Source organism: Elephas maximus, chromosome 13, assembly GCF_024166365.1.
Source record: "Elephas maximus indicus isolate mEleMax1 chromosome 13, mEleMax1 primary haplotype, whole genome shotgun sequence".
NCBI lineage: Eukaryota > Metazoa > Chordata > Mammalia > Proboscidea > Elephantidae > Elephas > Elephas maximus.
The window spans coordinates 61,258,437-61,276,504 of NC_064831.1; the positions used below are offsets into that span (position 1 = coordinate 61,258,437).

Here is an 18,068-nt window from a genome sequence, read left to right on the forward strand (position 1 = left end):
GATTTTGTGGAGCTGGGATTTAAATTAGTACTTTGTAAATGACCTTCCAGTTTTCAGTGAATACTGGACTTTTTCTCTCTAAAAATGATTCTTTATGAAGTAGAAAGGATAATATAAATTTATTCAAATTATGTATTTCTACCTTATAAAACGTTCAACAAGACCTCATGTAACCCTGTAATACGTATTCATTTACTGTACCTAATATTGATGGAATGTGCATTTATTGTACTTTTATAGTAGTCCCCTAATAATGTGGAATAATTTTAGTAGCTTATTAAAATTACTTTGAGAAGTTAGCCTTCTCTAATTATGGTTTTATTGTGTTACGTATTAGTATATAGTCTGCTTCTGTAGAGATTTACAGCCCCGGAAGCCCTGTGAGGTTGCTATAAGTCGGAATCGACTCGACGGTAGTGGGGTTTTTTAATGCATTTGAGAAACTGTGATTTCCATATAAGTTATCTCCTGGGTTTTTATTATAGTTGTGTTTTTTCTCTGTTAGCCAAGTAATTTCCTCACCTGTCCTTTTCTGGTGTTTTTTCTTTTGCCACTTCATCCTTTCTGAAGATGTGCAGACATGGAGGCAGTATGTTTAGACAAGTGCTTCTAGATTCACAGATGGAAAACTTGAGTTAGCATTTTAGTTTCAGTGATTCCATTTTCCTGTAGCCAGTTTAACTAGCCTACTAGTAGTTGTCAAGACACAGATAATAGTGGCTAACTAGTTCTGTACAGGAGCAGTGTGAGCCCTGTGTTTAGAATGTTCCGAGACTTTTATTTCCAGTCTTTTCTTTGTAGGTTTAATGTCAGTGTAAAGCATATAGAACCTTTGTAATGCCGGCAAGGATCTGGATTATTGGCTATTTATATAAATTTTAAGAATCTTAGTTTGTTAATAAATGAGGGGATATCCTTGTCAGAAGTGAAATCATCCTGGATATAATATTGGTAGATTGATACATTATTGTCATATAAGTTTAGTCTATTCAGTTGATTTAATCTAATTGAAAACATACTAGCTAAGCCTAAAGTTTATAGATTTACTGGGGGGATGATCTGTGAGTCAGTAATGTTAGTATTTTAAGATGGTTAAACTCATTGTTCACTTCTTATTGTGCGTTTTATTATTGCAGCACCTTAAATTCAAGGAAACGAATCTTGTAACGCTACAGCAATTTAATGCCCTAGCACAGCTTCGCCGCATTGACCAGCTGACAATCGATCCTCAAGGAAATCCAGTTGTCAACTTTACACTCTGGAAATACTATGTACTATTCAGGCTGAGCCATTTTAGTATGCAGAAAATAAATGGGACAGAGGTAAGCTAAATACTAAGTGAACCATAGAGTAAAAATTTCCTTTTTAGAATAAATAGTCATAAAAATGGTTAAGAATTTAAATAATCATAATAGAACTTTTGAGAAATGTATATATTTTTAAGATCTTCATATTTAAAATGTCAAAAAACTAAAAATCTATTCACCCAAAATTTCTAAAGCACTAAACAGATTCTAAAAATCAGTGGTAACCAGATTATGGTAAATAGTAAATACTTTTACTTTGTCTGTAAGCAATCAGAGGAGTAAAATGTTGGTGATGTGACAGAAAAAAATGAAGAACTCTTCTGCAGGTAACGTAATATTGCATTTGTCACAGTGCTTTGCAAACTGCCTGGCATATAAAAGGGGATGGAGAAGTAATACCCAAATATCTACTAGTAAAGATTGTGGCAGAGGAAAGGAAGACTAAAATGGAAAAAAAGAATATACATGGGAAAAAGAGTGATAAACAAAAAAGAGATGAGAAGAAAAATAAGGAGGAAAGGTAAAAGAAGGAACATAAAATGAGAGAAAAAGGAAAATGAAATGAAACAAGCATAAGTAAGCATCCGCTCTGCTTTGTTAATAGTTTATAATTATAACTGCCTGCTGCTTGTGGTGTAACTGTTGGATAACTACAAAATTATTAATGAAAAGTTATTTTTTTAGCTGAATTCTGCAAAGCTTATCACAAGCTTAATCCCCTAGCTACCCAAAAACCATGTTTTCTTTAGATACTATTTTAAAAGAAGAGAGAAGCTATGTTTATGCCTCTACTGAATTTAAATAATCCTCCAAGTAAAACATATTTAATGTGTTATTAAGGAGCCCTGGTGGCACAACAATTAAGTGCTCAGTTGTTAACCAAAAGGTTGGTGGTTTGAACCTACGCAGCCATTCCACGGGAGAGAGACCTGGCAATCTGCTCCTGTGAAGATTACCGTCTAGAAGACTCAATGAGGCAATTCCACTCTGTCACGTGAGGTTGCTATAAGTTGAAATCAACTTGAGGGCACCTAACAACATCATATTATTAATATTATTATATTTCTTGAAATTCTTAAGAAGACCTCCTTGTTATTAGATGAATTATGATCAACTTTGCCACCACAGTAGCCATAGCAGCTGCATTTCCCTGCAACCGATAACACTGCAGGTGCACCTGGGCTCGAACTCCAGAATTCCAGCGTGCTGTTAAGATACTGGAGCTCTGGTGCTGCAGTGGTTAAGCTTCCTGCTGCTAACCAAAAGGTTAGCAGTTTGAATCCACCAGGTGCTCCTTGGAAACCCTGTGGGGCAGTTTTACTCTGTCTTATAGGGTTGCTATGAGTCGGAATTGACTCAACGGCAGTGGGTGTTTTTTTGGTTATTAAGATACTGGAGGTCTCTTGGCCAGTCTAAGGGAGCTGTATAGAAATTTGCATCAACAGTGACACGCCCGTGACCACAGTTGAAGATGTGGGGCAATCCTGGAACCAGCCTCCAGTTGGTCCTCAAGAGATTTGGTTCAGTCTTATCTCTTGTACCTCCCCAGAGAGCTTGTGAGTCCCTGGAAGGACCTAATAATTAATCCAGAAGGTTTCCAGGGGTAGCCTGGACTACAGCTAGAATGGTTATTTTGGCTATTTGTGAGTGATTCTCCTTTATTAATGGCCAAACTGTTATCCTGATTAACCCTAAACCCCACCCAGTGCCATGCTGTCAAGCCAATTCCAACTCATAGCGACCCTATATGACAGAGTAGAGCTGCACCATAGAGTTTCCAAGGAGCACCTGGTGGATTCGAACTGCTGTCCCTTTGGTTAGCAGCCGTAGCACTTAACCACTACTCCACCAGGGTTTCTGACTGATTAACCCTAAATAGTATATTTACCCAGACATTTTAGAAAATACTAGAAGAATACCCCACTTTATAGAACCTTGAAATATGAAGGAATAGTATAGTATAATTACATAAAGTAGAGAAGAATTAAAAGAACCAATATAATTTATTTTGATTTAAATTTCTGAAAATGTTCCAAAAACCAAACCAAACCCATTGCACTTGAGTCAATTACAACCCTATAGGACAGAATAGAAATGCCCCATCAGGTTTCCAAGGCTGTAATCTTTACAGAAGCAGACTGCTACATCTTTTTTCTGAGGAGCGGCTGGTGGATTCAATCTGCCAACATTTTGGTTAGCAGCTGAGTGCTTAACCACTGCACTACCTGGGCTTCTCTGAAAATGTTAATGCCAGGGATATTAGACACTTTATTAAAAGGCCTAAAATATATATCTGCTTATGTCATTCCTGTCAGTATATAATATAATGATTATCTACTACATTTCCACTTCTCTTTGTGTAAGAGACAATGATTTGCTAGAGTTAGAATTAAACTGAATTATGAGCATCAAGAAAAGATGGAGTAGTAGCCTGCATTGGCCACTAGATGACTATGTTGGACCAAAACAACTTAGTTGTTAGCTAAAGGAAGGATTTGAGGGGGTAAAAACCCATTGTCCTGGAGTTGATGTCTATGCATAGAGACCCTATAGGACAGAGTAGAACTGCCCCACAGGGTTTCCAAGGAGCGGTTGGTGGATTCGAACTGCCAGCCTTTTGGTTAGCAGCTGAACTCTTTAAGCACTGTGCCACCAGGGCTCCGTGAAGGTCCATGGAAGGGAAAATAGTCAGTTGGCACTGATTGATGTGCATAAGATGTTTGTAAATTATGGATTCCTTTTTAGAAAATGCCTGTAAAGTATATAACAGCTAGTACTAAGAATTAATTTGAGAAGATCTCAAGTTTTTAACTATACTAGGGTGTTCTCAACCTTAGCTCTGTTAACATTTTGGGCCAGATAATTCTTTGTTGCGGAGTGGTGGGGTTGCTGCCTTGTGCGTTGCAGGATGTTTAGCTCTATCTACTAGATGCAGGACTCTATCTACTAGATGCCAGTAGCACCCCTCCCCACTTGTAAAGTTGTCATAACCAAAAATGTCTTCAGACTTCAGACATTACCAGATGTCCCCTAGAGGACAAAATGGCCCTGGTTGAGAACAACTGAGCTATATAAACCAACAGTATTTAAAATGGAAACAACCCTATTTTTAATTTTTTTTAAATATGCCTAGATATTAATCCAAGTCCACTTTCAGCTTTCACTGCTTTCTCAGTTAATATAGGAGTGAACTTGAACAAGCCATGTCTGTGACAAGTTGATCCTTGAAGGGGAAAGGCTGACATAAATTAAATATAAGAGCTCCAGAAAGAATAGGAGCACCTTTTGTAATCCATCAAGAGTTCTACCACTCAGGAAGGGAAAAAATTATCCCTATAGAAGCAAGGTATGAGCGACACCTTGGATTACTTTCTGACACATCATTAAGATGAATCTGTCTTGGGAATTTTTCCCCCCAAATCATTCTACTCCAGGAAAAAATAGGACTTCATTAAGAATTTAAGGATTCCTCAAGCATAATTCTTAGGAAAAACAGCTTCTAAGTCAGAGATAACTCATCACCCCAGTCATCCTCCATCACCATGACCAACACTGGAACACCTTCATTTTAGTAAAGCTCAGGGAAGAAAGAGCATTACCAATGAGAAGTCTTCTCCTTACAGCCCAGGCAAGTGTACTTTCCTGGACTCAAAGAAAATATTTAATCTGGACATTTCTTTGAAATTCTATTAGTTGTATCAAGCTGAGAAACAATATCATTTTTTAAATTTTGTTGTTGAAAATATACATGGCAAAACATACACCAATTCGATAGTTTCTCCATGTACAGTTCAGTGGCATTGATTGCATTCTTCAAGTTGTGCAAACATTCTCACCCTCCTTTTCTGAGCTGCGAAATGGTAACATTTTTTATCTCTATCTCCTCAGGTGACACAGAATGATATGATAATGGCTGAAAGGCTCTTTGGAATCCTAGCACATGTGGCATCTTCTGAGTTACCCCAGTACCGTATGATTTCAATTCTGGGGGATGCCAGGTAACTTTTAATGTCTGTAGTTTTTATAGAATTACCATCACACTAGAAAAAGTAATAAAATCCACACACTTCTTAATGGTGCCATTCACTCATCCAACAAGCATTTATCCTAGATTTATTTTGTGGCTGGCATTATTCAAAGTGTTGAGGATATCAAGATGAATAAGACAAAGGCCTTGCTTTCATGTGGCTTATGATCTAATAAGATAAAGATATGTTTAAGTAATTATTTGCTAACGTTTTGTAAGAGAGGTGCTGTAAAAGTGGGATATGGAAGAATAGGAGAGACTAACACTGCATTTTGGGAGAACCTCAGGGAAGACTTCACAAAGGAGGTGACATTTGATCTAGCTCTTCAGGAATGAGCAGTTTTTCAAGTGGAAGGTATGGGGGAAAGAGATCTTCAGAGGCCCGGGGAATTGTAAGTAGTTCACCATAGCTGGAGCATGGAATGATTATGAATAGTGATAAGAAATGAAGGTAGGAAGCTTAGTTGTAGTCTGATTTCGAAGAATCTTGTAATCTATACAAAATAAGAAACGAAAACTTATGCTTTATAATTAAGCAAAGGAATGATATGATTAGATTTATGTTCTAGAAAGCCTCCTTTTGGGCAGACAGACAATGAAGGAATAGAGACCAACCAAGAGGCTAGCCTATAATCCAGGAGTGAGATTATGAAGACTTGAATGAAGACAGTGAAAATAGAAAAGGGGAAAATTTAAAAAATGCTTAGAAAGTGTACCTGACAGAACGTATTGACTAAGAGACAGACTGTGAGTATGGATGAAGGGAGAAAAGTCAAGGATGATATATTAGTCATGATTCAGTTATAGATAAGAATTTACAGTGGCTAGAATAAGCAGAAAAGGGTTGATAACAGGAAATTAGATATCTACAAAATCTGGCAGGGTCGGGAAAGCAGTCTCTAGACTGGGCCTCCAAAGATGACATCCCAGAATGATACAACAGAACCAGCCCAACCAGGAAACTGCCACCTTGCTACTGTCAGGGAGCTGGGGATCCAGAGGCTCTTGCCCCAACTGCTAGCTTCAGGATGATGACCACTTTAACCATATTAGGGATCAGGAAGTTCCTTGTGTCCCCCACCTTACCCTGACCTTGTCTCCAGAGCCATGTTGCCCTGCTATGATTTATGCCAACAAAATAGGTATCTTGACTGCTACCCCCAATTCTCTACTCAGTTGTAAATTCAAGTCTTATCCAAGTGTATTTAACTGGTGGAATCTAAATCACACCTAAAAACCACAGAACCAGTCTGAAAAAAAATACTTGAGGGAAGTACTACGACAAAATGAATAATGAATGCAAGAAATAAGAAGACATTGAATTCAAGAAATGTTGTGGAAAGAAAGCTGGAAACATTAGTTGTCTAAAAAATAGTTGATCAGTAAAAAATAAAAACTGACTCCTTATAAAAACTACGCAGAAAATCTAAGAGCTCAAGTAGTAAACTTTTAGAACTAATAAAAATATACGGCAAGGAAGCAAGTTACAAGATCAACATACAAAAGTAACTAACATTTTATCGTACCAATAACAAACTATTAAAAATTGTATTAGAAAATGAATCTCATTTATAGAGGCAATAATTAATATAGAATACTGGGGAAACCACCTAGCACATCATAACTATGAAATTAAGAATAAAAAAGAAGTCTAAAAAATGGGAGAGATATACAATATTAATGAATTTTAAGACTTAATATTGTAATGATGCCAATTTATTGAAATTAAATCACAACTTTACCAAGTTCCCAATCAAAATCCCAATGTGGTTTCTCAGGAAGCTAATCAAGCTGTGTTTCGTATCTTGTCAGGAAGGCATTCATTATCCCAAGTGTATAAAAATATTCTACTACACTCTCTAATACTTTCATAAGATGTCAAACATTTGTTGTTGTAGGGTGCCGTCGAGATGATTCCTACTCACAGTGACCCGTTGTGATAAGAGTAGAACTGCCCCATAGGTTTTTCTCAGTGGTACTCTTTACAGGAGCAGATAGTCAGGTCTTTCTGCTGCAGAAGCACTAAGTGGATTCGGACCAACAACCTTTCGGTTAGCAGCTGAGTGCTCAACCATTGTACCACTAGGGCTTCTTTTGCTCATAAAAATTTAAGAACTTAAAAAACAATAAACAAAGTCTAAAGACATGAGCAGACAACGAGAATATATTTGTAACATTTAACAAATTTTAAAAGAACTATTGAGTAAGAAAAAGACAGCCAACATTATAGGGAAAAAAAAGGCAAAGTGAATGATATAGAATTCACAAGAAGAAATATGTATGGCCAATTAACATGAGAAAAGATCCAACTCATTTGTAATCAGAGAAAGGAAAATTAAAATAATGAGGTGTTATTTTTGTCAATGAGATTGGCTTAAATTTAAAACCAATAATACCAAGGATTTTTTGTTTTGTTTTAGTGTTCAGGGCAATATACGCTCTATACACTGTTGGTGGAAGTATAACTTGACAAAGACTTATTTGAGGAAGTATTTTGGCAATACCTATAAAAATTTAAAGCGTTTATGTTTTTAAACCCAGAAGTTCTATACTAGGAATAATTCCTATTGAAATACTTAAATGCGTGCACAAAACATTTATATACAAGGTTGCCATTGCTTTCTTGTAATGTGGTAGCCCAAATTTGGAAAGTAACTGAATCTCTGTTAATGAGGAAAGTTAAATAAATCGTGATAATTCTACATTATGAATATAGTATCTATATGATACTATCTCCATCATAGTCGTTCTTGTTGTGTGCCGTTGAGTCAATTCCAACTCATAGCGACCCTATAGGACAGAGTAGAAGTGCCCCATAGGGTTTCCAAGGAGTGGCTAGTGGATCCGAACTACCGACCTTTTGGTTAGCAGCCTGAACTCTTAACCACTGCGCCACCAGGTCTCTATTATAGTCATTACATGACTGTAAAAAGAAGGAAAAAAAAAAAGACTGATGTATGTCTCCTTTTCTGACGTGAAATGATTCAGAGATTGTTAATTGAATAAAATAAGACCCAAAGCAATACTTACACTATGACCCCATGTGATTATAAAAAGTATCAAAATAAATATGCAGACATGTAAATATAGAGGCATACAAGAGTATTGAAGGGATGCAAACCTGGAAAGGTGTGGATGTTAGGAGTGGTGATAGAGGCAGTTGAAGAGAGGTTTTCAAGTTTTCTCTGTATATTTCTGTACCTTTTGAAACTTCTCAATGAGCATATGAGACTTCTGTTTCTGAAAATGATGAGTTAGGTTATATTGACCATCCAGTGAGTTTAAAACAACTAAAAGTACTAGATAAAATAAAAAGATCTCCATAAAAGTATTGAAGAGCTGACAAGATACAACAGGTCAAGAGATCTGTAAAAGTGAGAATATTGAGAAGTAAGGTGAGCACGGGACTGTGTTTGCCCTGGAAACATTCCAGGGAAAGTTAAATTTTGGTTTTGCTAGCCTCAAGCAGTTGGAAGGGTGGAAGTAAAGCCAAGGCCCATCTAAAGTGGTGAATATAAATTGAGATCTTCCTGAGGTTAAGCTGAACCCCCAAGGGCTACACCATCAGGGTAAGGGTAAGGGTGTGTCAGAAGTAAACCTACCACTTCTCCCTACTCTCAGGATTTTCCAGAGAAACTTGTCTCGATGAACAGAAGGGGAAAGTTGTCCCTAAGAAGTTGTAACAAAAGCCTGTCCTTACATAGATTTTCAGCCTGAATTCATAACAACTGGGTAGTTCAAAATAATATCAAAGTTTAAACATTAGTATCTCTAAGTACCTGGGAAAAGTAAATGCACCTCCTCTCTAGAGAAAGTTAGTATCACCCTACCTCAAAAAATCCCCATGGATAATTTTTAAGGACAATGACACACATAGTGAAAAAAATAACTAAGCACACAAGGAAATAAGGCAGTAATGTATAAGAATCAACAGAAAAAAATAGAGTCCATAAAACAAACCCATGAAAACTTTAGATATTGGCACTATTACTCATAAGATTATAAAATGACTATTCTTAGTTATATTTCATGATATAAAAGACAAGCTTGACAATATCTGGAGAGAACAGGAAATTTTAAAAAGTGACCCAGCAGATCTGAAAGGAAACCAAAGGAGAGTTCTATAGATGAAAAATACAATGTTACGAATTGAATTGTGCCCCCCCAAAATATGTGTCTACTTGGTTAGGCCATGATTCCAGGTATTGGGTGATTGTCCTCCATTTTGTGATCTGATCTAATTATCCTATGTGTTATAAATTCTAACCTCTATTATGTTAGTGAAGCAGGATTAGAGGCAGTTATATTAATGAGGCAGGACACAATCTATAGGATTAGGTTGTATTTTAATTTAATCTCTTTTAAGATTTCCAATTAGTCCACAGGTCAGCTGAGTGGTTTGCCTATATCAGCAGGGATTCTCATGGATCTCCGGTCACCTGTGGGTTGGGTAGGTAGCTCTGCTGATCTAGTCTGGGCTCTCTCACTTGTTTTGTGGTTGGCTGGCTGTAAATTGGTCTAGAAAGGCCTTAGCTAGGACAGCTTTACTCTGAGTGGTCTCTTATACTCCAGAAAGCTGGCCTGGACTTGGGCAAGGTTCAGAGAAGCAGCAGAACCATAAAAAGCCTTTTGAGGCCTAAACCAAGAAATGACACACCATCACTTCACCCTCATTCCCTTGGCCAAAGCAAGTTCAAGGGGCAGGGACGTAAGTTTTACTTAGCTGTCAAATCAGGTTGTAAAGGGCATAGATTTAGGAAAGCCATTAATTAGGACCATCAGTGTAATCAGTCTGCCTCCCACAGATCTCAATGGACTCCAAAGGACTGAATCACATGGGCCATGTTCTCTGTCCATAATGCAGCTAAGCTTTAACTCAGTTACAAAAGGATAACTGGAAAATACCCATATATTTTAAAATTAAGAAACTCATTTCTAAGTAACTTACAGGTTAAAGAAAATTTCATACTGTAAATTTGAAACTACCTTGACCTGAAATATAATGCAAATGCATTTTAAAACTTGTAGGATCACATGATGGACATAATATCACTGAATTGTACATGTAAAAATTGTTGAATTGGCAAGGGTTCTGTTATATTTCTACCATAATTTAAAAAAAACAAACTTGTGGGATCAACTTAGAGTGGTGCTAAGTGGAAACATTTTAGCCTTGAAATGGGTATATTAAAAAAAAATTTTTTTTTTTTTTTAAAGAATAAAGACTGAAAATAAATAAACTAAAGATTTATCTCAAAAAGTTAGAAAAAGAACAGCAAAATAATCCTGAAGAAAGTTGAAGGAAAGTAATAATGAAGTTAAAAACAGAATTAACGAAAAGTTGGTTATTTGAAATGCTAGTAAGTGATATAAAATACATATGTGCATTGTTTCTATAATTAAATTGATAAAGAACATAAATGCAAATAAAGGTCTATATGTTACTTTTTTTTTTTACAAAAGTGAGAACATTATACTACTTAAATATCCAGTAAAAGGAATCGATTGGGTAAATTGTGATCTATATTTCAATTGAATTTTATTCGTACATTAAAATTACTAATTTTTAATAATAGAAAATTCTTATGTAGTATTAAACAAAAACATACAAAATGGATATTTAGTTATAATCTTAACTTTTTATAAAAATTCATAGAAAAAGCATAGAAAGAAATGTCAAATATGAATAATGTGTAGATGTATGTAGATTTATGAGCTATATATAGCTGGACTATTTTTATCTATTTCTTTATACTATTCAAAATTTGCACTCTCCAACATTTCTAAAATGATTATGTTAAACTTTTAAATCAGAAAAAAGAATTTTTTTAAAAATATATTCCTCTTCTGTCCCTAATCTTCAGTTCATAGTTCACAGTGAAGTAGGGGTATCACTTCACTTAAGGACACCCTAAGTGGCAGAAACCAGAAAGCAGTCTTCACAGAGGATGACTTGCAGTTCTCTGGAATTCTAGGCTTGTGGACCTGTGATACTGGGGGCACTGTTTATGTCCTTCTGCATAATCAGATGAGGCTTTCTGTTTTATTATTTAGCTCCCACAAGAATCTTGCTTTGATGTGCTGACAGGGGTTTGTTTTGTTTTTGCCTAACTTAAACTGGTATCCTATTCCACTTCCTAGCTAGGAGTAATGCTGCTGAGCTACATAATAGAATTATGAGGTATTTGTGTGATTTATAAGAGGTAACCAGCATATGTTTTATGGGAAGTAAAGACTGAAGTTAGGCCCACTACATCTTTAATGGGGATGTTTTGTGCTCTGTGATTATTTAATTTTTATATTCATTTTTTAAAAATCAACTTTTCCCATTTTAAAAATGCTTGAGAAATGTTTATGTTGATAATTGATAGTTATGAAATGAAAGAATTTGGTTGAGCAGCATAGTCAGTAGAAAGATGGGGTACTGAACTGAGCTTAAACAAATAATAAACTCAAACTCATAAAACAGATTGTTCTTAACAACATATACCCCCCTCTAAAGTCAACAAAAAATAGACATTTTAATAAGTTTGATAAGTAACTCTCTAAATCTCTTTTTACTGTCTTTCTGTAGGAAGAAGCAATTTCAGTATCTTCTAGAACCCAAAGGGAAAAAACCAGGCATTATCAGTGAAGAAAATAATGACAGTAAAAGACTTGTAGGAGAAAACACAAATCGTGCTACACTGAATTATACCACAAGAGACTTTTATAATGAAAAGCTGGAGGTAAAACTACCATTAATCTTTGTATATTTCATCCTTAGTCATTGAAGATAACTTTTTGTTCTGGAATATTAATCAGCCTTGTATACAAAGATGGGTACAATAGGCACTAAGGCATTAAAAGGAAGTAGAGTCCCAAGATAAAGAACTCATAGTTTCAATGTCTTTACTTCAGCAGAAAAATTGTTCAAAAGAAATCTATACCAAAAGGCCAGGCCAAAGTAGAACCAAAGGTCCCGATTTATCTGAACTAAGAAAAGGGGTATAAATGGTGATGGTTGAACAACATGATGAACATAATTAATGTCACTCAACTGTACACGTGAAGACTGTAGAAGTTGTAAATATTCTTTACCTATATACTTACAACAATAAAAAAGAAGAAGAAGAGAGTGTAAGCTTTCTGTGAGGGCTTGACCAGCCCATGCCAAACTGGCAGAGGACACAGCAGAGCCTCCATTCTGCTCCTGTTGCATGGGCCCTGGATGTTTTAATTCATTTCTTTCATTCTCCTACACCATTAACTCCTGTGGTCTTAATTATGTAATATAATGTTAACCTGTTCTTTTCCCAATATAGCTACTTAACCAGAAAAACTGGAACCAATTCTTTACTTCTTTATGTGTTCAGATATTTATTGGGAGAGCACAATGTTATCATGCTGTGGGAGCTACAAAAATGAAAAGCATGCAGTACCTTCCTTGATGGACCTCACAAGAGGGCTGAAGAAACAAGTCATCTGAAAACAATAGAATGTTAATTTTCTACAAGAGATTTTAGGGGACAAATGGGTAAAAGAACAAGACAAAGATGGCAGATGGCATTGGTTGAGCATTTATGACTTATGTATAAGATATTGCTTGAGGATATATATTTATCCTTGCCAACGGCAGCAGGTTTTATAGGTTATGTATAATTTAGAAATGAAATGGCCAGGCAAGCGGTTCTCAAATGTTTTTTAACGTCAGTGGAGCTCTTAATTCAAACTGTATTGGAGCAGAAATCCTAGTATGTCAAAACAAAGCAAAACAGCAGAGCTGCTATTGTTATAGAGGGAAGATAGAGGTTCAGAGCTTCATTTGATTGGTCCTTCTATTCTTTTTCTTTCCCTTCATCCCAACCTCAATCTTGAAGCACCTCTTTGAAACTCATTCGGCTCTAAGGATTACAACTTGAAAATCACTTGAAAACTCAGTGTAACAATATTTTTAATAACATCCTAAAATGTTCAGTTTCTGCTTTAAATTCTTCTACTACAAGAAAGTTCACTGCTTTGTGAAGTTGTCCATCACGGAACAACTCCAACTGTGAAGAAATACTTACCCATAGTAAGCTGAAATGTGTTTCTTCCTAATGACAGACATACCATGTGTTGGCCGGTTTGTCGTACTGTGGTGGCTTGCATGTTGCTGTGATACTGGAAGCTTTGCCACTGGTATTTCAAATACCAGGAGGGTCACCCTTGGTGGACAGGTTTCAGTGGAGCTTCCAAACTAAGACAGACTAGGAAGAAGGATCTGGCAGTCTACATCTGAAAAAAATTGGCCAGTGAAAACCTTGTGAATAGCAGTGGAACATTGTCTGATATATGCCAGAAGATGAGCCCCTCAGGAAGGCACTCAAAATATGACTGGGGGAAGAGCTGCCTCCTCAAAGTAGAGTCAAACTTAATGACATGGATGGAGTCAAGGTTTTGGGACCTTCATGTGCTGATGTGGCACAACTCAAAACAAGCCAAACAGATGCAAATATCCATTAATAAAAGAAACGTGGGATGTACGAAGTCTGAATCTAGGAGAATTGAAAATCATCAAAAATGAAATGGAATGCATAAACATTGATATCCTAGGCATCAGTGAGCTGAAATGGACTGGTTTTGGCCATTTTGAATCAGACAATCATATTGGCTACTATGCCAAGAATGACAAATTGAAGAGGAATGGCGTCCCCTTCATCAACAAAAAGAACATTTCACGATCTATCCTGAAGTACAACGCTGTCAGTGATAGGATAATATCCACACACCTACAAGGAAGACCAGTTAATACGACTATTATTCAATTTACTCACTAACTACTAAGGCCAAAGATGAAGAAATCGAAGATTTTTACCAACTACTGCAGTCTGAAATTGATCAAACATGCAATCAAGATGCATTGATAATTACTGGTGATTGGATTGCAAAAGGTGGAAACAAAGAAGAATTGATAGTTGGAAAATAATGGCCTTGGTGATTGAAATGACGCTGGAGATTGCATGACAGAATTTTCCAAGACCAATGACTTACTCATTGCAAATACCTTTTTTCACCAACATAAACCGTGACTGTACACATGGCCCTCACCAAGTGGAATACACAGGAATCAAATTGACTACATCTGTGGGAAGAGATGATAGAAGAGCTCAATATCATCAGTCAGAACAAGAGCAGAGGTGGACTGTGGAATAGACCATCAATTGCTCATTTGCAAGTTGAAGTTGAAGAAAATTAGAACAAGTCTATGAGAGCCAAAGTATGACCTTGAGTCTATTCTACCTGAATTTAGAGACCATCTCAAGAATAGATTTGACACATTGAACACTAATGACCGAGGACATCATATATGAAGAAACCAAGAGGTCATTAAAAAGACAGGAAAGAAGGAAAAGACCAAAATGGATTTCAGAAGAGACTCTGAAACTTGCTCTTGAACATAGGGTAGCTAAAGCAAAAGGAGGAAATGATGAAGTAAAAGAGCCGAACAGAAGATTCCGAAGGGCACCTCAAGAAACAAAGTATTATAATGAAATGTACAAAGAGCTAGAGATAGAAATCAAAAGGAAAGAACATGCTTGATATTTCTCAAGCTGAAAGAACTGAAGAAAAAATTCAAGCCTCAAGTTGCAATATTGAAGGATTCTATGGGGAAAATATTAAATGACACAGGAGGCATCAAAAGAAGATGGAAGGAATAAACAAAGTCATTGTACCCAAAAGAATTGTTCTACATTCAGCCATTTCATAATTTTTTTTTATATGATCAAGAACCGATGGTACTGAAGGAACAGGCCCAAGCTTCAAGGCTTTGGTGAAATACAAGTCTCCAGGAGCTGATGGAATACCAACTGAGATGTATGAACAAACAAATGCAGTGCTGGAGGTACTCACTCGTCTAGAGTATGGAAATGGAACAATCAGAACACAATTAAAGAGAATGTTGACAAAGTACAGAAAATGTAGCTAATGTCATTGATCAATTTGTGTGGAAATTTCAAAGGGGAATCTGTCTTGTTTTATAAACTTTCACCAAAAGCACAATAAAATATTTTTTTAAAAAGACCAAGGAATGTAAAGATAGTGTAACATTTGGAAACTTATAATTTAAACACTGTAACCAAATTATCATCATCTTAATAGATGCATAAAAGCATTTAGTAAAGTTAAAAATTTATTCATGATAAAATTGTAGCAAACTTTCGAAGGCCAGTGTAGCAGGGGCAGGGGTTTGGGGACCATGGTTTCAGGGGACATCTAGGTCGATTGGCATAGTAAAATCTATTAAGAAAACATTCTGCATCCCACTTTGGATAGTGGTGTCTGGGGTCTTAAATGCTAGCACACAGCCACCTAAGATGCATCAATTGGTCTCAACCCACCTGGAGCAAAGGAGAATGAAGAACACCAAAGATGCAAGGTTATTATGGGCCCAAGAGACAGAAAGGGCCACATAAACCAGAGACTACATCGGCCTAAGACCAGAAGTACTGGATGGTGCCTGGCTACAACCGATGACTGCCCTGACAGGGAACACAACAGAGAACGCCTGAGGGAACAGGAGAGCAGTGGGATGCAGACCCCAAATTCTCATAAAAAGATCAGACTTAATGGTCTGACTGAGACTAGAAGGACCCTGGAGGTTGTGGTCCCCAGACCTTCTGTTAGCCCAAGACAGGAACCATTCCCAAAGCCAACTCTTCAGACAGGGATTGGACTGGACTTTGGGATAGAAAATGATACTGGTGAGGAGTGAGCTTCTTGAATCAAGTAGACACATGAGACTATGTAGGCAGCTCCTGTCTGGATGGGAGATGAGAATATAAACTATAAAATAATGTAGAAATCAGTATTTTTATATACCAGCAAGAAACACTTAAAAATGTAGTTGTAAAAAATTATCTTTTGACTTCTGTTATGAACATAGTGGCATGAGACAGCAATTTTTCCTTTCTCATGAAATATCACATAAAAGCAATAATTAAAACAGGAAAAAGAAAAACCAAGCCAACAAACTCTATTTTTAACAGAACTTGGAGAAATATAATCAACAGACTCAGCATAACACAGAAGATATGCTCAAAGCAGCGATGATTGGCATGGAAGCTACATGTGTAAAATGCAGCAAAAGTCAAATGACAGGAAAGTGAATAGTCGGTATTTCCACAGTAAGGGGTTCACCATAAAGAGATTAAAATTTTTCACTTAAATACAACAAAAGCAGAATGATTTGGGGTGGACAGGCTGAAGTCATGGTAGGGAAAGGACATGGAGGACAAAGAAGATAGGCAGAAATTTAAAAAATGGTCAGAAATGTGTCAGGTCTAAGAAAAAGCCAGCAGAAATATACTCTCTGAACGAACTTCCTGCAAATAGCTGGGCCAGAAAAATCTAACTCCTAACATGAAATGTAATAAATAGGAAGCAGCAAAGTTTCAAATCAGTTATTCTGAGATGAAAGGTGAGAAAGAGAGGAAATATTACCAGACACAGGAAATCATCTGGAAAAAAAAAATGTCTTGAAAGAGACAAAATTTCTGACAAAATTGAAGGGAACATAAGGGAAAATAAATACTATAGAAAAGAAGCAATAAGGGATATAACTCATTGCCATTAAGCCTATTCCAACTCATAGCAACCCTATATGACAGAGTAGAACTGCCCTGTAGGGTTTCTAAGGCTGTTATCTTTATGAAAGCAGACTGCCACATCTTTCTCAGAAATAAGAAAAATGACCCAAATTAAACTAAGAGAGCTTAAAAATTAGAAAGAAAAAAATAGATATAGAACAAAGTTACAGGAGGTCCAATGTGCATAACTGGAGACTCCAAAACCAAAAAAACCAAACTCATTGCCATTGAGTCGATTGCAACTCATGTGACCTTATACATAATAGAACAAAACATTTCCATCTCATTGAGGGTTTCCCTCATTTTCACTGACCTTCTTACTTTACCAAACATGATGTCCTTTTCTAGCAATTGGTCCTTTCTGATGACACGTCCACAGTAAGTGAGCCAACTTCTCCCTATCTTCACTTCTAAGAACTATTCTAGTTGTATTACTTCTTAGACTGATCTGTTTGTTCTTCTGGCCGTCCACAGTATATTCAATATGCTTCATCAGCACCAAAGTTTGAATGTATCAATTCTTCTTCTGTCTTCCTTTCTCACTGTCCAGCTTTCATATGTGTATGAGGTGATTGAAAAGACCATGGCTTGGGTCAGGTGCACCTTAGCCATCAGCGTGACATCTTTGCTTTTTAAAACGTTAAAGAAGTCCTTGCAGCATATTTACCCAATGCAATACATCATTTGATTTCTTGAGTCCTACTTCTATGGACATTGATTGTTGATTCAAGTTGAATGAAATTATTGACAGATTCTGCTTCTCCATTTATCATGATGTTTATCAGTCCACTTGTGAGGATTTTTGTTTTCTTCACTTGAGGTATAATCCATATCTTTATAGAATGGATAATTCCAACACTTTTTAAATTGTTCAAGATTGTTGAAAAAGAAAAACTTAAAAATTTTTTAAACATAACATTGATTCCAAAACCTGCCAGTATTGCACCAAAAAAGAAAAGCCAGACTAGACTTTTAAGAATATTGATGCAAAAATCCTAAATGAATTGTTGCCAAGCAGAAAATAGGAGAACATTAAATGAATAATATAAATATGGCCAAGTGTGGTTTATTCTAGGAATGCAAGGAAGATTCAGTATTAGTAAATTATATGAATAGATCTAAAGT

The 18,068-nt window shown here is 36.3% G+C and overlaps 1 protein-coding gene across 6 annotated transcripts in view; it reads left to right on the plus strand.

Annotated features, from left to right (window-relative positions):
• Positions 1-18,068, plus strand: part of LRRC49 (leucine rich repeat containing 49) — a 175,994-nt gene that overhangs the window by 149,165 nt on the left and 8,761 nt on the right. For 5 of the 6 annotated variants that reach the window (XM_049905591.1, XM_049905589.1, XM_049905590.1 and 2 more), the window contains 3 exons: positions 1,137-1,322; positions 5,196-5,305; positions 11,909-12,062. In XM_049905591.1, the coding sequence (XP_049761548.1) occupies positions 1,137-1,322; positions 5,196-5,305; positions 11,909-12,062 (450 nt within the window). Of the gene's footprint in view, positions 1-1,136; positions 1,323-1,659; positions 1,950-5,195; positions 5,306-11,908; positions 12,063-18,068 lie in introns of those variants that run through there. The other variant, XM_049905593.1, reaches the window with a different exon arrangement.